The sequence below is a fragment of the Penicillium crustosum genome (assembly GCF_028827405.1).
Source record: "Penicillium crustosum strain IBT 35664 chromosome Unknown utg000004l_segment0_segment0, whole genome shotgun sequence".
Taxonomy (NCBI): domain Eukaryota; kingdom Fungi; phylum Ascomycota; class Eurotiomycetes; order Eurotiales; family Aspergillaceae; genus Penicillium; species Penicillium crustosum.
Window position 1 is genome coordinate 3455055 of NW_026623125.1, and position 24514 is coordinate 3479568.

Sequence of the window (24514 nt, forward strand, 5' to 3'; positions counted from 1 at the left end):
CCTGGCCACAGCCCTCAAATTCAAGATGTAGACAGTTGCTATCGAGATCCATAAGAATATAATAAACATCGTACATTGAACTTTATACATTGGATATCTTGGGTGAGACATGTACAATGACTTTGCCCGCACTAGAGCCCTCCTTCAGATGCTTGAAGGCTTCAATTGCCTGCTCAAACTCAAAGGTAGTCTCGATAATCGTTGTGATAGTACCGTCAGCCAGCCACTTTACCAGCTGCTCATAGTCCTCGTGTACATTCTTGGTGACATACGGGACAAATTTGCGCGGCGTGCCACCCAGTAAGGTCGGCCATAGCAGGCCCTTAGCGATATTCTTGGCCGTGTGTAGCGATGCGGAGCCTCCAACGCTAATGTAGTGTCCCTCCGGCTTAAGAAACATGGGCGTAGCAGAGAAAAAGTCTTTCGGCGAATTATCGACGTTGTCCACCACTAGATCGTAGACTTGGCCCTCGGCTTTGAGTTTAGTCATGATATCTTCGACGCGGTAGTCGATTACTTCGTCGGCACCTAGTTTCTTGACTAGGGCGACCTTGGCAGTTGAGCAGGACGTCGTGACGTGACATCCGAGGGCCTTTGCAATTTGGATACCAAAGGTCCCCGCTCCTCCGGAGCCGCCGTTAATAAATATGCGGTCGCCTGCTTTGATGTAGGGCTTGATGCTCTGGTACGCCGTCAGCCCCGTGGTAGGCACCCCAGCAGCGTGGTCGAGATCCACGCCCTTGGGAAGCACGGCGTATCCATCTGGGGGCAGCACCACGTACTGCGACAGAGAGCCGTGAGGCCTAAAGGGCTCGACGCGGCCAAGGATGTTGTCGCCGACCTTGACGTCCGTCGATCCCTCAGCCACGGCTACGACAGTGCCGCTAAGGTCCATGCCCGCCACCTTAGGGAACTTGACGATAGCGCGGGAGATAAACCCTATCTCCATGATCTTGTAGTCTGCGGGATTGAGACCGGCGCTGACGACGCGGGCGAGAATCTCGCCTTTCTTAAGGATTGTATTAGGGCGTGGGGTGTCGTCAACAAGACTGAGCTTCTCCTCAATAGGGCCAGGAGCAGCCTGCTGCCACCCCTTCATATTTTCTGCCATGGCGTTTAATGAATTGACCCTTGTGGAAGCTCAGATGCGACAAGAATGAACTGAGAAGTAGGAGATGTCAACCATAACGCAGATAATTACTAACATGGGTCTATAGGGTTGGGCATACCTAGTGACCAAGAAATGAATAATGATCAGGATTCGACGGCGACATCACCCATGGAGGACGGGCGGGTGGGCATTGCCAACGGGCCTTATGTAAGCGGGAAATGGGCCCTATAACTAGTTATGCATTTACTGGGCGTGGACTACCGGCTACAATGGAATGGAATGACACCCAAAGCGGGTGCGAGCAAGTGTACTAGTACAGGTTCGTTAGGTCGTAATCTTACATGGGATCGGCCACTTTCGTGGCTTAAAAAATCATCGCGTATTCTCCTCCACCCCACTCCCCTCTCTTCACTCTCACTTCATTCCCCCCTCACTTCCACCCCGTACATGCAACCGTCCTGAATTGATCAGGAACGGTCCATGTCCTCGTAGCGCTGGCGGGCAGTGTCCTTGGTCTTCTCCAGGAACTCCTCGTAGCGGCCCCTGGTGTTGCGCCCAGCTTCCTCTGTAGCTTCGCCCAAGCGACTTCCTTGGGCACCCAGTCCCACACCCTGGGCATAGATTTCAGTGGGAATCGGCTCGGTCACACCGGTTCCCTGAGCACCGAGACCAGACCCCTCGGTCCAACCCATCTTGCTGAGAAGGGAGGCTCCAATCGAGGTAGTCTGCACGGGAGTCTCATCCTTTTCTTCTTCTTGAGCGGGGGCCTGCTGGCGGACATTGGCGTCACCACTTCCGAATGCCTTGCGTCGTTCCTTTGCACGGTCTCGGTATTCTGGAGCTTCTGGGGCTTTGGGGGCCTCCTGCACGATATCCTGGGCGATACCCGCCTTCTTAAGCTGGGCCTCGGCCCACTTCACGGCCTCTTCATTTTTCAGCTCATTCCGATGGTGTTCACTGTTACGGTCGTGTGCGTGGAGCTCTTCCGCGCTATCAAACTTGCTGAAGCACAACAGGCACCAGTTCCGCTTTTGGTCGGCGAAGGATCGGGGTGATGGCGGAATCCAATATCGCTCCTCGATCTCGTCACGATATGCGTCCTTGCTGCCTTCGTAGTTGGGGGTTGGCATGGGAATAATACCATAAATAACCAACCAACACATGCCGAGGATTCTCAGTTTGACATCTTTCATGTTTTCGCGGTGGATATCACTGGCGTACTCGTGCCACCTGAGATGTCCCTCATCAACAAGATCTTGCATGCACAAGAGGCAGCGGAGCTTGCCCCAGTCGGCAAATGATGGAGTTGGTGCGGCAGCTGAGTCAGTCACCGGGGCAGCAAGCTCAGTAGCCGGGGCAGCAGAGTCAGTGGTTGGAGCTGCTAAGTTCGAGCTCTCTGCGGGGTTTCCAGCATCATCTCTGTTGATCCCATGTAGCTCAGCGTGACGTTCGCTCCAGAATTGGAGCTGGGGTGGCATTGCAAGCTTCTTGGTACTGGCACTGGTTGTGGCATCGACCTTTCTCTTTTTTCCTTTATCAGAGTCCTTTGTGCCCTTGGCTTGACCGTCTCCGTGGTTGGAAGCTGTCTTGTTGGCTTTCTGCTCCTGTGCGGCATCGTCTTCTGTTGTCGACAGCACCAGTTCTGTCACGTATGCCTCATCATCCCAGTACATCAACTTCAGAGAGGGGTTGTTAGACGGGCTGAACGTGTAGTAGCTAGCACCGGAGGGGGCGTTCATGACAGGAACAAACACTCCGCCATGGATGTAGGTGACCAACACCGGCTTAGAGGAAATGGTAAATTTCTCGAAAGAGTTGAGTCGCGTCATTGCATCTTGTGCATCCTAAAATGTGAAAGATTAGGGGGAGAAAAGGAAAGTAAGGAGATGAATAAAACAAGCATACCTTAATTCCCGCAAATTCTGCGAATCCGTAACGCCAACTTGCATTGGTTTTGCGATCACGTACAAGTAGCACGCGACGCAGAGAGCCTTCACGGGCCCCCAGGTTGCTGTCACCAGTGGTCGAGGCTACCTTTGATCCCTTCTTTTGATTATCAGGGGCACTGTCATTGTTGCCGGAGGGCCGATACAATTTGGAAACTCCTTTTGCAAGAAGCTCCTCTGTGACAGATGCCTCCAAGCCACGGATCAGGAGGAACTGGGAAGGCTGAGTCTCAGGGGCAACATCATTGTCACCATCGTTAGCTATCTTGGGAGCCGGAACTCCAGCGGGGCCAGAAAGATCCATGTCTGGTTGGAAGATTCAATGTTAGAAGGAGAGTTGTGTGAGTTGTGTGAAGAGTGGTGGTGGTGGTGGTGGTGGTGTACGTACCGGGTCGTGGGTCACTGCACTTGAAACAATGTGTACGTGTGGAAAAGTTGAGAACGAGACACTGATTTTGTAAGCGCAGAACAATACACGAGGAGGTAACTGGGTACTCCTCCGATCTGGGAAAGCAGGTTGCCTGATGCCACCGCGTTGACTTACCTTCCTGCAGTTCCAGTCACTTGCACGAGGGCGGTCTTCTCTCTCGCGGCTGTAAGCGATGCGCACTTGCGTACTTCGGTCGTTGGTAGGACCATAAAAGAATATGTAAGGATGGTTGCGTTCAACAAATTCCCGTGAGGCGTCAATCGTGTGAAATCGCAGGAACCCTAGTCGCCGCGACAACTCTGTCGGACGCAATATCAGGTTAAAACGATGCAAAATTTTCAAGCGGTCTTCCCCTTTCACATACTCGTCTCTCGGTCACGAATAACCCTAATTTTATCTAGGCCGTCGGTGTGATAAGCATTTCGGAGTTCAGCTGCAACCTGTTCATGAATAAATGAGGGCATTGTCAGCATTTGTACTTAAGAATGCAAATATTCAGATACCAGTGTTAACAACTCACATGTTCTTCTGTCATGTCCGCCGGAAGTCCATCCATCATCACTTCTCGACTCACCTGCCCCATATGGGGCTGACCTCGGCGAGGGCTGCGACTTCGGCTTGGATTGCCGCTCGCGCTTCGATAACCCTCGCGGTCACGGTCTCTGTATGCGTGTCTACCCCTATGAGGAGATGAGCGCGAGTTTCGACGGCGATAATCATCGCGATCATGGCTTCTGTAGCCTTGTCCAGATTCTCGGTCTCGGGAGTACTCGAGTCTTCGAGGCGAGCGTGCGCGGTCTTCATTCGTCGATTCAAATGACAATCAAGTTAGCCACAATTCCATCGATGGAGAAATTGGTCCTGCGATGAGGGCGTGTATAGCCTTATACATCATTGACGTGCGGGGAGATGCTTACCAGGCGAACGAGATCGCTCACGATCATCATACATACGACCATCGCGATCATTTCGCGAAGGAAAGGGGCGACGACCCGACCCGGAAGCAAATGTCTCATTCCGATGTGGAGGCGCCATAATGGAGCATTTGAAAACTAATGAGCAAGAAGATGGATGTTAAGTGTCACCTCCAAAACATCCAGAAACCATCTGAGCAACCTTGGAGAGAAAGCTACGATAACGATAAGGGATCTAATCTGAATGATCTCGGACCGGGCTTTTCATTCACCCGTCCACGATGGATCTTCGCCTACGGAGAAAGTATAGTCCGCACACTCCGCCTCCCTACCTATCGATTCATAACTTAACCTCACCGCCTTCTTGAAGCATACATTATGTGTGTATACAACATGAAGTGTACATAAGCACGGGCGACTAAATGTGCCACGCTAGACACAATTCTCTCATTGGACAAGGGCTGTCTTGGATACTCTTATCTCAGAAGGCTTTAATGTTACTGATAACTATATAATTAGTTTCCGATTCCATACTTGTAAAGTGAGAGTGGATCTAAATTAATGCCTGGCAATATGAACCAATAAGAGAGTTACGAACCGGTGGCATACCTAGGTAGTTAGTCGCCCGTGACTCTCTCGCCCGTTCATTGAAACAGCCAGATTCCAGGTGATATAATGGAAGTTCTTTTTAGCGCTTTGTGTACATATTCGGATTACACCCAAGAGACCTTCAAGGAGACACACTTGGCGGCAATCGTCAAAATAAATGTATATGTTGAGTAAAAACTAGCCCGCCAAGAATCTCTCAGCTCGGTTGCATCATTTTACTCCGTCCATATGTAGTGATTGCCCATTATTATCCAGTTCTAGTATCATTTAGGTGGAGACGATCCACATCGTGTGGCTTCTGATTCAACAGATACAAGCTGTGTTCCAAAGTACGGCTCACCCCTAGTGATCTCGGCCCGACATATCAATAGAGGGTCCGCGATGATTGATTGAATCTGCCCCGCGGTGGGATAAACATGAGCGATTGACCATGCTCCAAGTGTCCTTGCCAGCACAGCTCTCATAGCAAAGAACATATTATATAGGAAATACTCCAGAATCCTAAACTCTTTCTTATTTCCTCTCAGAATTTCCTAATTTCCTCTCACAATTGCCATGGCTACTCCAGCAAAGTCCAACCACCGTGCTTGGTGGAAAGAAAGCTCTGTATATCAAATCTGGCCTGCATCCTTTAAGGATTCCAATGATGATGGTATTGGTGATATCCCCGGTATCATCTCCGAGCTGGATTACATCAAGAATCTAGCCGTGGATATCGTTTGGCTGTGTCCATCGTACAAATCCCCGCAGGTGGACATGGGCTATGATATTTCCGACTACTACAGTATTGCCGATGAGTATGGCACAGTTGAAGATGTCGAGAAGCTGATTGCCGGCTGCCATCAGCGGGGTATGAAACTTCTCATGGATTTAGTCGTCAACCACACCAGCGACCAACATGAATGGTTCAAGCAGTCCCGCAGCTCCAAGGATAACGAGTACCGGAACTGGTATGTCTGGAAGCCGGCCACGTATGATGAACAGGGCAACCGCCAGCCTCCAAACAACTGGGTGTCTCATTTCCAGGGTATGTATTTTAATATCCCCGTAAATTGAATAGATCCATCTAACCTAAATTCTACTATAGGAAGTGTCTGGGAATGGGACGAACTGACCCAAGAATACTACCTGCATCTCTACGCAGTCGAGCAACCTGACCTAAACTGGGAACACCCACCCGTCCGTAAGGCTGTGCACGATATCATGCGATTCTGGCTCGACAAGGGCTGCGATGGATTCCGCATGGACGTGATCAACTTCATTAGCAAGGAGCAGAGCTTCCCTGATGGACCCATCAAGGACCCGCGGACTCCGTGGCAATGGGGCGACAAGTGGTACGCCAACGGCCCGCGCTTGCATGAGTACCTCGCGGATCTTGGCAAGATTCTCAAGGAGTATGATGCCTTCAGTGTTGGAGAGATGCCGTTCGTCACTGATGAGAAAGAGGTGCTACTTGCGGTGCAATTCGAGCGCAATGAGCTCAATATGATCTTCAATTTCGAACATGTTGACATTGACCATGGCAAATATGATAAGTTTGAGCCTGGGAGCTGGAAACTCACTGATTTGAAGGACTTCTTTGAGCGTTGGCAGACTTTCATGTACGACAATGATGGGTGGAATGCGCTCTACTGGGAGAATCATGATCAGCCGCGATCTATTGATCGTTACACAAACGCTAGTGAAGAGTATCGACTGGTTGCGTCTAAGATGCTGGCTACCGCGCTGGCACTGCAGGCTGGTACTCCATTTGTTTACCAAGGACAAGAGCTGGGAACCCGAAATGTGCCCAAGTCGTGGGGTATTGAAGAATACAAAGACATTGATTGTCTGAACCACTGGAAAAGGTAATTTCACTCTCCTGCTAGAAGTTACGAATGTCTGCTAACTATAGATATTCTACAGAATCCCAAAGGACGACACAGCTGCCCAAGCAATCGCTCTCCAAGAATATCAGAAGAAGTCCCGCGACAACGGACGCACTCCGGTCCAGTGGTCAGCTGCTGAGAATGCAGGTTTCACAGGGCCTGGTGTCAAGCCCTGGATGTCTGTGAACACCGATTATGTGCGGGTCAATGCCGAAGCCGAAGTCAAGGATCCCAACTCAACATACCATTACTGGGCAACTGTCCTGAAATTGCGCAAGCAATATCTTGATATCTTTGTGTATGGTGATTTCACACTTCTAGACAAACCAAACCAGGAGATCTTTGCATACACTCGCCAGTATGAAGATCAAAAGGCCTTGGTTGTGTGTCACTGGACAGAGAAGACTCTGGAATGGAATGCAGCCAGCAATGGTATCACAGGCATCAAGCAGGTCTTGCTTAACACTTACGAAGGTGTTGAGGAGGCTTCCCAGAGGTTCTCTGGTGGAAAATGGACACTTCGACCGTATGAGGCCGTTGTGTTGCTTCTGTGATGTGAGATATATATATGAGATCTGAGGCTGACCACAAGCCACTTCCTTCATAAATTGTACCTAAATTGTTTCCTGCAATGAAGAGACGTGAAGACAACTACAAGCAACATAATTTGAGTGCTAGAACCAACACAAACCCTAAGTATCTAAAGCTGTCAATTCCCTCTGTGCTCTCCGCAGATCGGGGGTGCGCTCTTATCCGATCCCCGCAGCACCTGATAAGCATCGAGGGGGACCGACAATCAGAAACTCCAACAACATCCAACATCTAAAACAACCCAATCTACTCGAATAATTGATCCTCCCAAATCCCAATCCAAATCAAAATGAGTTCCTCAGAACCAACCACGCTCCCCCGCCCACCTCGACCCAAAAACCTACCCACGCACCCACCATGACGCAACACAAAACATCCACATAACCCTAACCTACGAAACCCTCGATGCAAACACCTGTTTATCACAAACCGCCTCACCCGCAGCAGGCGCCAACATCCTCTTCCTCGGTACAACGCGCGATACTTTCGAAGGCCGCTCCGTCTCCCAGCTCAGCTACACGGCCTACCCACCTCTGACGCTGAAGACGCTAGCGGGGATCGCCGAGGCCGCTGTCAAGACACATGAGCTTGAAGGCGTGAGTATTGCGCACAGACTCGGCATTGTGCCGATTGGAGAGGCTTCTATTGCTATTGCTGTTAGTGCGGGACATCGGGGGGCTGCGTGGAGGGCGGGGGAGGAGGTGCTTGAGGCTTGTAAGGAGAAGGCGGAGATTTGGAAGAGGGAGGAGTTTGTTGATGGCGGGATGGAGTGGAGGGCTAATGCGGATCGGGATGCTGAGGGGAAGCTTTTGGGCTCTCGGGGTGTTTAGGTTGGGAGTTTATGAATGGTGAACTTGGTTGGTTGGTTGTGTTCTTGTGAGTGGATTGTGGATGATGCTGATGGGTTCTTTTACAGGTGTTGGCCGAACAAAATTGGGCCGAACAAAATTGGTTTGCAGGGTCTTTATGTTTGTTTGTTTCGGCAAATGACCGGGCATACAGGGTATACGAGCATGAGAATAAAAAGCAGGAGCATTTGGAACACAGTTCCGGCGTGAGTAGGGTATTCAGTTATTCGAATGACTATATTGTACAATTTCCTTACATACACCTAGCGCAAGACTCTTACTCGGTCTTGAGTGGCTTTCCCTCCCTCTTCCAGTCATTGATGTGCTCCAAGATTACCTTGGATGCAGACTCGGGGGTATCCTGGCGGCCGATACACTCAACGAAGTCATTGTCGGGGTCTATGGTAAATCTGTTAGCATACTGAAGATAGATAACTTAGGTTGTAGCGTTATCAACTCACCCATCAGGTAGAAGTAGATACTGTGATCCACAAGGTAGTCCTCGCCGGGCTTGACATCCTTAGGAGTACTGAAGTACACACGGTACTGCTTGCAGACGTTCTTGACCTGCTCGTACGTGCCAGTCAAGCCGACGATACCAGTGTGGAACTCCTTCAGGTACTCGCGCAGCACCTCGGGCGTATCACGGACGGGATCGCAAGTAATGAAAACGGGCATGAAGAGCTTCTTGTCTCCGGTAGCGGCATTGACCTTCTCGATGATCTCGGCCATCTTGTCCAGTTCATCGGGGCAGATATCGGGGCAGTGAGTGAAGCCGAAGTAGACCTGGAGAAATAAAGCGAGATTGTGTCAGCAAATACTGTTCCAGTATATCAAATCTATTGATCCTCTTCTGTTCCGTTATCCGGGGTAACTCACGAAGCTGTATTTGCCCTTCAGGTCCTCCGCCGTGAACTCGTTCCCGTCAAGATCCTTCAAGACGAACGGACCGCCAACCTTCGGCTTGCCAACACCCTTGCTCATCTCCGTCATGCGCTTGCGCTCAAGACGGGCTTTCTCAACGCGGAAGTACAGCATCATACCGGCACCGGTCAGGACGAAGAGCAGTGCGGCCTTCCACGAGAATGGGCCGGTCGAGTTGCGCTGGCGCATCTGGCCCATTGTCTTGGGGCCAGCTCGGAAGGCAGAGGTTGAGAAGTTGTTCTGTGTGGAGATCATGGTGCGCATGCTTTGGTTGCATCGTGGGCGCTGTGCTTGGGTGTAGGCTCGGCATTGTGATGCGGTGTTGTTTCGGAGGAGAGGGAGGATGCGTTGTGTTGGGACGGATTCAATGGCGATGTTGCGGGTGGCTCGGGTTAGGAGCCCACTTGCCAATCTCATGGGAGAAGGCATTTTAATTGTTGCGCAGCTGTGGTTGGGGAGATCTCGAAGGGAAGGTTGATTATCAATTGGCAACTCCGGGCGGAATTCGAGAATCTCCAGATCGACACCTCAATTAAGTTTAGGGTGTCTGCCTCAGGCATCAATCATACACTTTTGCATCTTGTACATATTTGTTCTCTCCAATTTTAGATGCATTACATGGGGGTTTTGTTTCTTAGAAACAAACTGCACTTTACACTTGGTAGCCAAAGTTCTCCAATGGAACCTGCGAAAACAAATGACAAATGACAAATGACAAAAAGACTACGACGGCTGCATGATCGGATGCGCCCGCGAACGGAATTGATAAAGGAAGCTTGATCTCTTTCTTGAAACCGTCGTTATATGAGAAGATTGGCCAGGAATGGCGTCAAAAACCAAGGACTCGAGGTATAGAAGGAGTATCTAAGTTAGAGCACATCCGACACTCCCATCCTCGGGTGATATTGTCTTCAAGAGATATGCCGAGGTCTGGTGCAGGCTTGCAGTAGTTCTGGGGTGCAACTTGACAGTCAATTCGCAAAGGAACAAAAGACGGAACAAAATCTTAGAACTGGTTGCTGAAGTTTCTCTCAATAGTAACAAGTTATATTTAGAAATGTTGTTTTTTACGACTGATCATTTCAGGAGACAGACACATAAGGACATATAATAAGACACTTGAAAAGAGAATAGAAAAACGAATTGCAGTAGTATTTTAATAATTGTAACGTTTCAAACATGACATCAAACCAACCGGGTTCACTGAAACAAGCCGAAGGCTAGTAGGAAACCCCAACAAACAAATAAACTCTATAGAAAGAAAAAGGGGAATTAATAACTATTAACAAGCTATTCAACCGTTCATCTATACCACATCAAATAGAAATCCCACCAAGCCAGTGCAACTCTGTACAACAGGCTCTTAAATGGCATCGGGGAAAGTGTGGGGGTTCTTAAGAGTCTTGGGGGTAGTGCGGGTGTTGGGGCCGATGAGGTGGTCAAAGGCGGGTGAGTGCTCGACACGAGGGCTCATATCCTTGAGGTCCCACAAGTAACCGAGGGTCTTGAGCACGGAGGTAGCACTGTACGGGGAAGACTCGCCAGTGACGGGGTCGGTACCGTAGCCCTCAACGTGACCCTTGGGGGCGTAAGGAGAGAGCAACCAGGTGGGGATACGACCACCGAGACGGTCGAAGCTGAAAGTGTACGAGCTGCCATCATGCGCGGTCTCAGTGTAGGTCTTGTTATCGGGGCGGACGGCAAGAGGGGGAGCGACGTGGTCGAAGAATCCACCGGTCTCGTCGAAGGTGACAAGGAAGAGGGTCTTCTCCCATTGAGGGCCGGTGCGGACGGCATCGTAGATCTGCTTCAGGAAAACCTCACCGAAGGAGACGTTGCCGGAGGGGTGCATGGAGTTGGTGTTCAGGCCACAGCAGGAGGGGTTAATGTAGGACAGCTGGGGGAGAAGACCCAGGTAGGCATCCTGGTAGAAGTTCTCGACCGGGACGACGTTGCTCTTGGCGTTTTTGGCGGTCCAGTCGAAGAACATGGAATCGGGAAGGAAGGCGCCGTTGGTGCCATCGTAGTTGAGCCACGAGATGCCCTTCTCGGAGGCAGCCTCGAAGATGCTGGTGGTCGGGATGGCGGAGGTGTCGAAGTCCTCGTCGTTCTTGCCATGACCATCAGTAACACCAGCGACCGCACAGAGACGGTTGGGGTTGGTGGGCTGGTTGATGGTCAGTTTGATATCTTTGGCTGGTTTGCAAAATGGATAGTACTTACACCAGGGACACAGGAGTGCCAGTTGTTGAAGGTAGTGAACTCATCAACGATGTCAACGATAGTGGGGATCTGACTCTCAGAGTAGTATCCCATGACCTCGTCAGTTGCGCGCTCAGCAGAGATCTTGGGGTGCTGAACAATCTGGCGGTTGACAAAGCCGGACAGGTTGGGAGTCAAAGTGCCATTGGCAATGGCTTCATTGCTAGGATTATATTGACCATAGAGCTCGAAGTTGGTACCAGTAAGCGAGTGGTCGGGGTCATTGAGAACCGAGTCGTAGTTCTTAGACTGGGTGGACCACTTCTTGCTCTTAGGGTTGGTGATATCCTCCAGGTTGTAGAAAGGACCATTGTTGACAACGTTGTCCAAACCCTTCTTCTTCACACCACCCAGGATGTTGTCGAATCCACGGTTTTCCAAGAGAACCCAGACAACGTTCTCGATCTTGCCCTTCAGGTTGGCAATAGACTCCTTCGAGCCAGACTTGTAGCCGAAGGGCGCGTTTCCGTTGCCCTTCTCCACGGCCGCACCCAGAGCGCTGCCGGACAGGCCGAGCAAGGAAATGAGAGCGGTGGTCTTCATTGTGCCTGTAGATTATGTGGTAGGGAGAGTTGGACTGAGGTGAATACGAAAATCATTTCCTCGGTCGTTGGACGACTTTTATATCTCTCCTGCATGCATGATATGTGCATTAGAGAGATAATGGCGTTGGGTGAATGTATAGGCGGAAATTAGACTCCATAGCAAATGAAAAGCGGCCATTCCTGCCACATGTTCAGCCTGTGAGCTTTCAACCGCCGATCAACGATCTGTCGATGGTAAGCGAGCACGCCTTGTAAAAGCCGTGTGGGTGGGTGTGGAGTTAGGATAGTTCGGATGTTACCGGACTGATTGTGTTAGAGCACCAGTTGTTAATTCCCATGTAGAGATTGGATGCAATGACCTTTGGAAGATTCCAAAGTATGCCCAGGTGGGAAGTATAGGTGGGGTCTCATAGAATCCACTTTGGCTGAGCTTCCATGGTTAGCCCCACAGGTACACCAATCACATCATCCACCAACGGGCTTTAATATGTGCCAAGTCACCAATCACGCTCCGTTCCTTTCGCATGCCGAGGGGTGTGAAGACCATGTGGCTCCCATATCCCATGTTCACGCTTTCCTTTGAAGTACAACATAATCTTAGAGGAGCCTGAGTCGGCTACATTCCGCATCTTAAACAGGAAATTGACGGGAAAACGCGACCCATGAAAATGCACGTGGCTAAATAGGAGTAGAATAACGATGGTCCAAATTAGAAGGTGATAGTAGTGGTCTGGGTGATATTTTGAAACAAGTCTAATCTCTAATCTCTGCCTGTATGTGGAAAAAATCCCCGAGTAGCGAAGTACTCGTCCAACCCCGCCTTAGCAGAGGGGCCCTCAAAAATGCCCGCAATATACTGGTCAGGTCGGAGCAAGTAAACGGCATTCTTGACTATGCCGACTTTGCCGTATTGATCGTGCCAGTGGAATGTAAAAACCTTCGCATTCATTTCCCGGGCCCACTTTTCAAGTTCCGGCACAGACTCCCCGTAGATATGGAGCTGCCAACAAACTTCTCGTAGGGTAGAAAAATTGTCCACCTCGTTGATTTCAACCCATGGAAGACGGTCGCCAGGCTGCACGGTCCCTTCGCCAATACGAGAAAGACTACTGCCCCTGTAATTGCAAATGAGTTGAGAGGCGCCCCGGAAGATTTTGGTTCGGGCAAAATCGAATTTCAACAGCAGTGGCACAAGGTATGGAATCAGCCAATTTCGAAGAATGTGTGGGAAGAATCCTTTCGATGTAAGCGTCGTAAAACCCATGTCAGTCGACTTGACTATTATCATGGCGAATTCCCGGCGTTCAGACTCATATGAATCTAATAGTTGGTATTGTGCTTCTTCGGTCATGTTTGTTTTGAGAACCGTTGCTAGCTTCCACGCTAGGTTGACTGAGTCCATGATGCCGGTATTCATACCCTGCCCACCGACTGGGCTGTGGATGTGAGCTGCATCTCCAACAAGGAACGCGCGATTGCTGCAGAATTTGTCGGCCACACGGTGGTGGCAGCGGTAGGTTGAGAACCAGTTAACATTTGAGATGTCGATATCCATCACTTGCATGATTTGGGGTCTAACGTCATCGAATGTGATCTGATGCTCAGGCTCTGGCGATTCGCCATTGTCATCGTCGTCAGTATCTGGGATCGTAATACCAACCAATCGCGCATGGCCTGCCTTTTTGTACGGCAATACCTGGGTGAAAGTGTCGCTCGTGAACACTACGTGCCCTTCGCCGTTGAAGTGCTTGTCGCTTTTGCCTTCGACGTCGGCGATGTAGAACAGCGGTTTGTATGTTTCGCCTTCGAATTTGGCACCAATTCCGCGGCGAACAGCTGAATGTGCTCCATCACACCCAACTATGTATGACGCCTCGTGTGTGCTTGAGCTCTGGTCACTCTCGCGGAACAGGGTAGCAGTGATGCTTGACCCGTGGTCCACAAAGCCTTGCAATTTTAACCCTCGTGCGACATGGATGCCGACGTCATTCAGTCGCTTTTCGAGCATTCTTTCATGGTCATCTTGCGGTATATTCAGCATGAACGGGTACGGGGTCAACTCGCGTCCAAAGTCTCGCAGCGAAATGTGGCCTTTGTGCTCCGTCTCGACCCAAACATTTGACGCCGGCAGCTTGAACCCCAGCGCCAGCAAGTCTTCGGTCAACCCAAGTTGTCTATACAGCTCCACTATGCGTGCATGAACAACTATAGCTCGTGAGTTTTTCGCCGGACCATCTGCCTGGTCAAAAATGTGGACATTGACACCTTGGTGGTGGAGCCACAGAGCAAGGACAAGGCCTGTTGGGCCTGCGCCGACAATGAGAACATCCGTCTTGGGTCTCATTTTGGGACGCTCTTCAGATTTAGGGTATATATGTTGAACTAATGTATCAAGGGAAGAATCGCGATCAAAAGACGATGGTAGGATATTGGTGGTCATATCCAAAATCAGCACCGAACGGAAGTGACTTTAAATAGAATTTTGACTGCGCATGTACCATTACTTAGTATAGAAGCGTACCCCAAAGTAATGTTGATCATCACTGTTCGGCTGTTTAGTTGCCGATCCCGAGCGAGGATTGTGGACGGCATCGGAGCGTCGCGTGCCGATCGGTGCGAGGCTCTCCAAAAATGTTGGGGTAAACTGGATTTCGAACATGATAATTGATACCAGACCCCTTGATTCGCTACAAAGAGTAGGTGAGTGGATTTTCAGCCACAGCATCGGGAATCATGCTTGTGTCACGACAAGTATGCTGCATCGTCTGTAAAAGATCCTTGGAAGTTACTCAGAAGATTGTCCCATTCATTCCAATCCTGCGGGCTATTGCCAAGCAGGAAACCAAAGTTTTCAGCCTCCAGTCCGAATTGTGAACTAGAGCGGTCATGTCTGGGTTGATCTTGTATCCCAGCACCATGCTCACTAGCTGGGAAGTTTTCATCTTCCTGCTCCGTGCTAGAAATTCCTCCCGCACTCGCTAGCAAAGATGCAATGATGGTTGGACACGGCGTTGGTGCGCGGTGATTGAGATTACACTCGTCAATGTACGTCCGCCAGGCCTTGACAATTAAATTTTGAATGGCCATGTGAAGAGGCGTTGGACCGTTCTTGCTTATTGTCTTGATATGCCCAGAATACACATTTCCAATCAGTTGCCAGACTTTGCTTTTCTCTTCGGAATCAGTCCGGTGCCTCATTTCCGAGAGCATGAATATTATGGCGTCCCACGGCATGTGATTCACCATGTGCCACGAGTACTTTCGAACAACTGGATTGTTTTGGGCAGAGTCAGCATACTCTGTCATCTTGAGGCAATTCTCGAAGATGACGTTTTTCTCTGCTTGGGAGATGCGAGTATTAGGATCCTGGTATTGGCGAGGATGGTGTGCCATCAGCCGAGTGTAGTATATAGCCGAACGCGCCATCATTGTCGTTGCCATATGCAGCGGAATGGATTTATCGCAATGCCGGAGGAACCTATCTTCCAGGTGTGCCTCAAGTTCATCAATAGTCTTGTCCTTGTCCTTCAAGGACATCGATGACGATGATAAGAAGGCCCATGGCCCACTATTAGAACTCTCAACCTGATTTGACACACGAAGGAGCCATTTTCCAAATGCACTCCGAGCCAGAACAAACATCATTTCTGTCGGTCCTGGCTTCTCGTAGGCTGGCTCGGTCATGCGAGGATCGAGGTCGCTATCATTTGCGTTCATTGGCGGTTTAACATCAATAGTGGCTGGGAGTGGTGTTGATGCTACACCACAGAACTGTGCGGATGTAGCATCTATGATCATGAGCTGGAACCAGATGCGACGGCGCATCTCAGTTTCGAATATTGAAAGTCCGTGTGCAGATCCGTCACGATGAATCCCAATTCTTTGCGCGATTCTTACTGCAATACCACATAATGTCCAGATAGTATGGGGATCAGAGAACGAACGCATGCAGAGCTATCCAAATATTGTTAAAGAGCAGTATATTTCGTCGAAGGAAGGTGAACGTACTAGGTATAGCATAAACGCTTGTAGGACCACAGGGCTTGATGTACGAAGAAGTGACGCATTCTTAAAAGCGAGTTGGGCTCCTCTTCTGCACTTTGATAGGAGGGCTTTCTTGCTTTCTCCAAATGACTTTTCGACATCTTCTGCTTGCGAGGAAACCAATGCTATGCAATATATTGCAAACATCAATGCTTCGATCTCTCGACTTACTTTTCCCAGATCACTCATGGCATCTAGAATTTGCTGTTGCGCAGTCGGAGCATGTATAATTTTGGTCAGCGGGTTCACATTCTCGAGAAATGCCTGCCATAACTTGAAGATATTCAGAGGGCTTGGGTGAAGCTCCGTAAGAATTTCTCTTGTTGCAGATGTCGAGAGTATCGCATACTCGTCGCTCACATCCTGAGCAAAGTTATCGGTACCATCATCTGATCCCTCGCCCAATACGTCTGCGGCATTTGGAAGCTAGCAAAGATAGTCAGAATTGACACCATACGGAAGTTAGAAAATACCAACCTCGTTGCTAACACTCGTCCAAAGATTGCTAATGTACAAGTTAGAATCCTGACAATAGGCGAAATGTAGCACAAGCAACTCACTTGTCGAGATAGATGGAGTTTCCATCTTTCATGATCATCCTCCCGGATCCACTTTTCCCTCCCTCCGTCCATTGACCTCCCTCGGTAGGGCGATGATGCTGAATGGCAGTGGGATTACCATCGAACCCGGCGCTGCGTCTAACATATTTTCCGCGTTCTTGAGACACGCTCCCATTCGTTTCCCGGTCCCTTTTGCGACGAGGTGGCGGTGGGGCACGGTAGATGCACTCCACATTCGCCTTTGCACAATTTGAACAAGGGGTAGAGGGGTCCTGCCTATCGCATTTAACCTTCCGGTTGTGACAGACCACGCATGCAAACGATGCAGGTTGTTTGGATGGCGAGTCCGTTGCCCGCCCGCCATTTAAGGGGCCATTTAGACTAGCCATCGCTGCAGCACACTCTTTGAAAAACCACACAGATAGGCATGAGTGAATTGGTACATTTACTTCAGCAATTTGACCTTTGGTGGCATTATGGAGAGCAAAGGATATGACATACGGCTCGGAAAGGTCGGGGGCCGTTGGAATTTGATGCCTTGGATATAAGGCACCAAGTCCAATCTAATCTCGGTTGTTTCACATTATGTGCTTCGATTGGCTTCTCTATTCTCCACTGCTATTGCTTGATTCCAGGTTGACATTCTTAAAATATCACATCTTCGCCCAAAGTATTCTGAATGTGTTTTTGCAATATTACATTTGGTCCCATCCCTGTGTCTCCGCAGTCCCGACAGACTCAACATTACAACCCGAGCGATTCTATCTGAGTATTTCTATCATCCATTTATCTTTCTTACCGGTCGTTTTCATGTCAAGGATTCCAACATTACATGCCAAAGAATATTTCAAAGGATTCATCCAATGTATGAGTCATAATGCATTTTCTCAGTCGAGTCAGAACAGTCCTTCGAAAAGGCAAACGGGACTCGGTGTCAGCCGGGTCTAAAGCTTCACCGTGGAAGCGGCTTCCATCCCATGTCTTTGTTAACATCCTAGCCTCCTGTGACCTGAAGGATATCGGCTCTTTGTCTCTTTCCTGTCGAGCACTCCATGACCGGGTTTCCAAGCTGGAATACGCCATAGCATGGGCATATATTCAACTCCGAAAGCAGACACATCACCAAAGGCATTGTATTGACGAAGGCCTGTCGCCAGGCGATGATATTGCCTTTATCTCCGAGCTATTTCCTCCCCCACCTCCAGAGTACAGCACAGGCATGCCTCATGACAACGCGGAATACTCTCTGGGATATCTCGGCGATTTAAAACGATGCTGGAATACTTGCATCCGACTCTCCCATCACTTGGCTGCTCATGTAGTTGAACATCATCTGGAGACTGATACAATTGCTCAGCCTTTGTGGTCATCTTCCAAGACAGAGAAAGAAGTTGTCTATAGCAAAGCTGTAGCTTCGCTCCAAGCCAAGCTTTTGTATCCGATGTATGGCCCCACTACGTCAATTCTTTTTCTGGGAAGCATACTTACTCGAATATAGAGCCTACGCGGTATTCTTCCTAGAATCATCTGCATCTTCTGACTCCGGCTCTGACCACTCGGGTCATCACCACAAAATTATGGCCTGTTCCACGGAACGACAACAAACGATTCTTCGAAATGCGCCTTTTGACGATACACTTATATTTCTGTCGACCCACCACTGCATGCAGCTTCTTTTTTCGACGGTCCAGCGCTTGATGGGACCGGAAATTCCCCACTCCACCGCCGAAAGCTGGTTTAGTCTCCTTCTTACCACCTCAACCATGGAGAGAATCCTTGAATTCTTTATCTCTATCTCGAAGGATGACCAAAGAAAACAAAAGGGCGAGCATGATTCTACGTGGTCTCATAGAAAGGAGTTTCTATGGGCGATGCGACAAGACTTGAACGAGTACACGGCATCTTTCAGTGATCATAGCGAACAAACATCCCTCGACCCAAAGCTTAACCATGTATGGTTCCAAGCAGCTCAAAATGAGATGGATGAACGAGGTGCTATTCCGCATACCGTTGAGGATTCAGAAGTGCACGTTCTCCACGGGTCTGTTGTGAAGTTAGAATGTGAATACTGTTATGACTGTTATGATGAATGATAGCTCAAAGCTCAGCACAACTATTAGCCAACAAGTTGTAATTTCCAGGAATTGTGCGGATCGATTTATTCTTGAATGAACCTTCAATACAACTGGTGCATCAAAGGTTATACATAAAAAAATATCTTGCTTAGAATTCGCTTTTTTTGCCGCTTCTATATACCACCCACCAAAAAGGCATCACGAGACCGCATAAGCCGCCAACTATTCTTGCTCACCCACTTTCTAGGGCAAAATGGATTGAATACTACAAAGGCACCACGCTATTTTTGTTTAAAACAAGAAAGATGGAACCAAAAACACACAAACAAAGATTATTCGGTAGTCCCTATTTAGGTGCCCAGTCCAGTCCGCCATGTTACGCCTTTGGCAAACGCATAGAAGAGCCAGGGCGGAGCCAGGAAGAATGGCAACAGCTCCGAGCAGAGCGGAAGAAACTGAACACTCAGTCATCGGAAGGGGATGAGACGATTCAAGGTGGCCTGGAGAAAGATAGTGAGAGGTGGGAACAAGATGAGCCAACAGATAACCCTGTCCCAAGAGAAGAACTCCAGCGGGCTGAGCCATCGGATGAAGATAAGCCAATGGCCAGTGGCCTGGAGGAGAAGAGTGAGGACAGGCAGCACGACAAGCCACCAGTTGGTGATGATTCTAAATGAGACTTCGTCCAAGAGGCTAACGATTGAATTGGCGACATTATGCCTGATCAGAATCCAGAATTGAGACATCGAGACAAGGTGAATATTATGGCCTTGCCAAATCCGAACAAATTTTGCACGGTTAGGAGACTGCGTGACTTCCCTTTTTTTTCTCCTGCGAAGCGGTAGCCCCTTGAATGCTGCTTGTAGTTTATTAACTGGTTTTATTAACTGGTGTATGGAGAATATTGCACTCCAGAAGTTCGCCGCATTTTTTTTATCAAGCTTTTTGCTAGAATATCCAATAATTATGGTTCTCCCTATTTGTATGCAAATTGAAAAAAGGGCCATATATGAAGCTCTGCACTAAACCGCTTTTGGTCGGTTCCCGGTAGTTCGGGAGCCGACAACCCCAAGACTTCGACCAAGCTCCCTCCACCAGGGCTACTTTGACATTCCCTTTGCGTGATGAATCTGCTTTGATTCCGAAATTCCGTTCAAAATTCCGAAGCATGTCGGCGGTAAGTTTTTCTGAATAACGGCAATGCGAAAGGCATACGCTATTTCTGAAATATGTAGCTCAACTAATGTTACTAGTGCGATTTATGTCATACCCGAAAGGTACGTAGATATATCCTTTCACCTTTCATTTGTTTCTCGCATTCGATTGCCTGATATCCCGAAGCTTATCTGGAGTTATTGTAGGTGAAATGCGATCGCCAGGATCCTTGCATGAACTGCACCGATGCAGGTGCAGAATGTCTTCGCAACCGCCAAGCACGAGTTCATAGACCTCGGGTCTCCCGGTACGTGCAATTCGTATTACACGCCTGCAGAATCAGTCGCTGATATTTCAAAGATTAGAAACTTTGACCCAAAGATTGGCGAAATTAGAAGAGTCGGCTAATAAAGAGGCAACATGCTTTCCAACAAGGCATCATGCCGCGAGCAGCGCATCTTCGTCGCCTTCGGCTAACCAGCCAAGTACTACAGAAGTACTCAATGACAAGCAAAAGCGATATCGAGCATATGACCTCCATGATACGGCCCCCTTGCAGCTACCACTAAGCAAGCACCGCAAGTCTCAGACAGTGGCGCAACAAAATGTTCACCAGACACATTCTCCTAGCTCAACGCATCATGCTTATGAGGCTAGAGAATACATTGAGCATGAACTTAAATGCAACCCTGCTCTATCAAAGGATAGACGAACTGCGCTTGAATCAGCGCGCAAGTTTGTCAGTCAGCTGTCAAATCCGACATTAAATTTCGAGGAGACTGCGGCTATGCATGATATCGATGTTCAAGAAAACCTAGAACCCCCTACTCTCACACCAGAATTGCTCTTCATGATGCTACCTGGTAAATTATCAACAATCTGGCAGATGTGAGTGACGCTGATTGTGTACCTAGGACCCGATAAGAGAACAAATTCACAGGGAACAATCAACTGGCCTGATCACATCTCCGACAAAGTTCTAGAGCAAATGGGGCTCGCGATTATCGAGGGCACAGAGTGTGAGCAAGTGCTCCAGTATTATCGAATCAATGTTTGGATAAAGGCCATGGCTTTTATATCAAAAATGGCTCCTCTGCTCACGAGCGGACGTTTGGGTGATCATTTTCGGTCACTCAAAAAAAGGTATGAAGCTGCTGCCATCGAGATTTTGGATCAAATTCCACTGGCAGCTGAACCTAACCTTCTTTTGCTTCAATCGATTCTATCCGGGGTATGTTCATTTTCTCTCTTTAGTGTGACTCCATCTAATATCGACTCGGCTCTGACCCAACACAGGCCCGTTTGATGCGGTATTTAGGAAACATGACACGCAGCTGGATGTTGATAGCACAAGCGTCGATGATTATCGTTTCCTTAAACTATCACAACATCACAGATCCCAATCCTCGAACCGAGATAGAGGAGAATATTCATGATTGTGTGTATACATGCTATTACTTCGACAAAACCCTCAGCCTGCTGCTCCTCCGACCACCGTCTCTCCCAGATCTGAAAATTAGACCAACCCAGTTAATTCACCTTGACCCTGATCTGCCAACATCTGCCATGATAAAAGGCATAGTCGAGTATTCAGAGTTGAAAAGTGATCTACTGAGCGTCTTGCTTGATACAAAGAAGACAATAGGAGACACAGAGAAGGCCAATATACTGTCTGATCTTGTGGCGCGAGCACACATAATACACTCCAGTATGCAAGCGGTAAGACAGATCGAGCATCCGCCAGCAAGCAACTGCTAATCCAAATTCCAGTTTCGTCGTCGCCAAGAAGAGCAATCCCCAGAGTTATGGCGCCAAATTCTGCACGAATGGCCATCAATGGATTTCAACTACTACTCTGTTCTCACGACAATCATCCAAGCCCGCTCCGCGGTACTCAAGTCCCGCTTGGTTTGCGAGAACTGTCTATACACAGCCCGGGAAGCTCTCACCACTCTCCGAGCTTTACAGGAAGCATTCTCAAGCTACACCAACTCGATTGATTCATATCCACACTTTCTTACCTGGTATGATATAGCCATCTCAAAGCTGTCCTTTAATGCCTTTCACAGTGAAGACTAATGGCCTGTTAATAGGACAATGCTACTATTCCCGTTGGCGCCATTCTTTGTCCTGTTTTGCAATGTGATCGCAACATCAAACGAGAGAGACTTCAATATGATCAAAACGATTACTGACGACCTACGCCAATTCGCCGAGGCGAATGCCTCGATTGGTAAACTCTACAAGCTATTCTCCAAATTCTTGAGCCTGTGTGCACCTTTGGTGAAAGGCAATCCTAAATCTTCCCGTTCGGGACAGCCAGCAGTTGCACTCTCTGATGCGAACACGGCTGGAAACACCGAGAGCCAGATGGCGTCCTACACACATATACTTGGCCGTGCTGCCGATGCCGATCAGGCTTTGGTCAGTCTTGGAAGTGCAGATTCCACTGGAGGTCCTACTGCGCCACCGTCCGTGGAGGGATGGGATGACAGTCTTGTGTGGGATCTGTTCGATAATCAGCCCTCGTTAGGGTGGGCAGATTCAGAACTGTGGAATGTAATGTCGCAGTTTGATTCGTGAAATTAGAATAGCAATACTAGCTTCGAGATGTTTCTAAAGTGGTTCATGGCTGTCCCATGATCTCGGTTCATTGGATTCGAATAGTACATGAGATGTATTTACGCAGGTGACTCTCGAGGACACAGTCCCAAGCAACAAAGAGTAAAAAGTACTGGGGGAAAAATGAAACGGAAGATAAAGAGCGTGATGGTTCGAACATCCCAGAGTTTAGCCAGGATAAGAAAAAAAATTGAAAATGCTCAGCGAGTGCGGATATGCAGAAGGGCCATGATCTGTCGAAAGCACACCGGCCAGGTATTATAATACAGTATGAAGAAACATTGAAAGAAGGGATGGATCTCATGTCTATCATGAAATCAAGACCCAGAGAAGGAAGAAGATCTATAACAGTCATTAGTTAGATATACAGACGCAAAATTCAACATGAGAGGACATACCATCAGAATACCAAACATTTTGGCAATTAGCCAGCGATTCCCGGAGACACGCGTCCAATATTTCATTAGTTCTCTCTGCGCTCCCTCGACGTTGTCGACGACATCTTCGGTATTGGCATCTATGCGCTGGATCATTTCTGACTGCTCACTGACCATCTGCGCCAGCTGACCAAAAATACCACCTAATTCGCTAATGGTTCGCTCAATGGCTTCGATGGCTTCGCCTCGAGCTTGAACATATGTGTTACTCGACTCTCCTTCTTCCATTACCATCAACTGTTGGTCTGATTGGAATGATGGACGCCCCAAAGGCGAAGGGTTTGAGGGCTCGAGGGTCAAAAGGTCGGAGGAGTTGCCTTGATATCCGGGCTGGGGTGTCCGTCGTCCCGATGTGTTATACAAAGGCGAGTCTGAGCGCTGTGCATCGAGGGCACTGTGTGATTTGGAAGATACCGAGGAAACGAAATTCTCGGTTCGAGTTCGGGATGCCTGAATATTCTTCGTGCGGACTTCGAGTACCTCCTTGAAACTAGCACCTACATCGGCCAGCTTTCCCTGCAGCATAACAACAACCTGTAATGGGAAATCAGCGACTTTGTCCGCGCGCGACCGTTCATGTCTCACTCACATTGTCATTGTGTTCTCCTTCCTGGTCTGTCTTCGAACGATTCGATTTGGGGTGTTGTGCATGGGTGAGAGCCTGCAGCGAGGCGATGCTTTGGTTCAGGGCGGCAAGGTCTTGTTTAATCACGTATGTCAATTCGGAGATTTCGACAGGTCGGTCGTCGAACAGTGTTTTCCGTTTCGCCACTATTTCCTAGTTAGATTGCTGACATCTTGAGCAATGTGACCAGACTCACATTCAGCCAATCGTTGCAATTTTGCCATTGTTCCAGTAATCCCCCTTCCGATATCTCGCGCCCGCCGCGCGAACTCCGATCTTGCCGCCTTCTCCTGTGCAGCACCCTGAGGTGATCCATCGGCCTGTCGCCTTTGCGCATCAGTCAACAAGGCCTGGCGCTGTGAACCAACTTTCGATGTTCCCAGGCGCTTCTGGGCGTGGCCCAAGATAGCGCTGAACTCGCTGGTCCGGTCTTGTATCGACGGGCCGGTCATAATTGCGGCGTGGAAGGAGGGATGGGAAGCGAGGATGGGAGACAAGTAGCTATAGTCTTTCAAGTAGGACCAATATTGAGAAGCAAATGTAAATTAAGGTCGATAGAAGCCGAATTCGGTCTTGAAACTGAAGTGTGATTCTATCTGCAATCGATAAGGGGGCGAGGTTGAAGATGTGTCCGGTTGCAGAAATCTCCGAGGGTACAAGGTGACTTTGATTAAATTCAGAAACAAAACAAAGAGACTATACTCGGTACAGTTCAAGTAAGAAGATGAAAGGTCATCCAGGTCAACCAGGTCAAGTCAACCAAGTCAAGGTCAATCTAAATTTACCCCGTTGGTCCACGTAAATCGGAAACGTGCCCTTACATAAGCCCCGCACCGCCACCTAAAGTCGATAGATCAGGGGAAGTAGCTTGTTTCATGATTCTAATACACTCATTCACTTTATTCTCTTGATCTCTTGATCTCTTGATCTCTTGATATACAGAGTAGC

At 48.9% G+C, this 24514-nt stretch overlaps 11 protein-coding genes across 11 annotated transcripts; 3 read left to right on the forward strand and 8 right to left on the reverse strand.

The window, feature by feature from the left end:
• Positions 1–82: 82 nt before the first annotated feature.
• N7487_010348 (NAD(P)-dependent alcohol dehydrogenase) lies at positions 83–1111 on the reverse strand (the record flags this gene model as incomplete). The annotated part of the gene is made up of 1 exon (XM_056878078.1): positions 83–1111. The coding sequence occupies one exon, from the start codon at positions 1109–1111 to the stop codon at positions 83–85; it is 1029 nt and encodes a 342-aa protein (XP_056726658.1).
• A 467-nt stretch (positions 1112–1578) lies between these two features.
• Positions 1579–4522, reverse strand: N7487_010349 (putative G-patch domain protein; the record flags this gene model as incomplete). Its single annotated transcript, XM_056878079.1, has 7 exons — positions 1579–2955; positions 3017–3363; positions 3446–3506; positions 3602–3786; positions 3852–3927; positions 4008–4285; positions 4405–4522. The coding sequence occupies 7 exons, from the start codon at positions 4520–4522 to the stop codon at positions 1579–1581; spliced, it is 2442 nt and encodes an 813-aa protein (XP_056726659.1).
• Positions 4523–5565: 1043 nt separating this feature from the next.
• Positions 5566–8299, forward strand: N7487_010350 (uncharacterized protein; the record flags this gene model as incomplete). Its single annotated transcript, XM_056878080.1, has 4 exons — positions 5566–6037; positions 6098–6857; positions 6916–7414; positions 7772–8299. 4 exons carry the CDS (start codon positions 5566–5568, stop codon positions 8297–8299), a joined length of 2259 nt encoding a protein of 752 aa, XP_056726660.1.
• A 295-nt stretch (positions 8300–8594) lies between these two features.
• Positions 8595–9670, reverse strand: N7487_010351 (SCO family protein; the record flags this gene model as incomplete). Its single annotated transcript, XM_056878081.1, has 3 exons — positions 8595–8716; positions 8779–9103; positions 9197–9670. 3 exons carry the CDS (start codon positions 9668–9670, stop codon positions 8595–8597), a joined length of 921 nt encoding a protein of 306 aa, XP_056726661.1.
• A 934-nt stretch (positions 9671–10604) lies between these two features.
• On the reverse strand, positions 10605–12046 carry N7487_010352 (putative phosphatidylglycerol specific phospholipase C; the record flags this gene model as incomplete). The annotated part of the gene is made up of 2 exons (XM_056878082.1): positions 10605–11408; positions 11465–12046. The coding sequence occupies 2 exons, from the start codon at positions 12044–12046 to the stop codon at positions 10605–10607; spliced, it is 1386 nt and encodes a 461-aa protein (XP_056726662.1).
• Positions 12047–12808: 762 nt separating this feature from the next.
• On the reverse strand, positions 12809–14392 carry N7487_010353 (putative FAD binding monooxygenase; the record flags this gene model as incomplete). The annotated part of the gene is made up of 1 exon (XM_056878083.1): positions 12809–14392. One exon carries the CDS (start codon positions 14390–14392, stop codon positions 12809–12811), a length of 1584 nt encoding a protein of 527 aa, XP_056726663.1.
• A 64-nt stretch (positions 14393–14456) lies between these two features.
• Positions 14457–14707, reverse strand: N7487_010354 (uncharacterized protein; the record flags this gene model as incomplete). The annotated part of the gene is made up of 2 exons (XM_056878084.1): positions 14457–14516; positions 14570–14707. 2 exons carry the CDS (start codon positions 14705–14707, stop codon positions 14457–14459), a joined length of 198 nt encoding a protein of 65 aa, XP_056726664.1.
• An 83-nt stretch (positions 14708–14790) lies between these two features.
• On the reverse strand, positions 14791–17041 carry N7487_010355 (Zn(II)2Cys6 transcription factor; the record flags this gene model as incomplete). The annotated part of the gene is made up of 4 exons (XM_056878085.1): positions 14791–16002; positions 16057–16518; positions 16570–16597; positions 16653–17041. 4 exons carry the CDS (start codon positions 17039–17041, stop codon positions 14791–14793), a joined length of 2091 nt encoding a protein of 696 aa, XP_056726665.1.
• A 488-nt stretch (positions 17042–17529) lies between these two features.
• N7487_010356 (F-box protein) lies at positions 17530–19404 on the forward strand (the record flags this gene model as incomplete). The annotated part of the gene is made up of 3 exons (XM_056878086.1): positions 17530–18095; positions 18151–18713; positions 19082–19404. 3 exons carry the CDS (start codon positions 17530–17532, stop codon positions 19402–19404), a joined length of 1452 nt encoding a protein of 483 aa, XP_056726666.1.
• A 724-nt stretch (positions 19405–20128) lies between these two features.
• N7487_010357 (fungal specific transcription factor domain-containing protein) lies at positions 20129–22465 on the forward strand (the record flags this gene model as incomplete). The annotated part of the gene is made up of 6 exons (XM_056878087.1): positions 20129–20189; positions 20248–20745; positions 20797–21113; positions 21179–21601; positions 21653–21906; positions 21976–22465. The coding sequence occupies 6 exons, from the start codon at positions 20129–20131 to the stop codon at positions 22463–22465; spliced, it is 2043 nt and encodes a 680-aa protein (XP_056726667.1).
• Positions 22466–22813: 348 nt separating this feature from the next.
• N7487_010358 (t-SNARE syntaxin) lies at positions 22814–24018 on the reverse strand (the record flags this gene model as incomplete). The annotated part of the gene is made up of 4 exons (XM_056878088.1): positions 22814–22846; positions 22903–23475; positions 23531–23712; positions 23763–24018. 4 exons carry the CDS (start codon positions 24016–24018, stop codon positions 22814–22816), a joined length of 1044 nt encoding a protein of 347 aa, XP_056726668.1.
• Between the last annotated feature and the right edge of the window lie 496 nt (positions 24019–24514).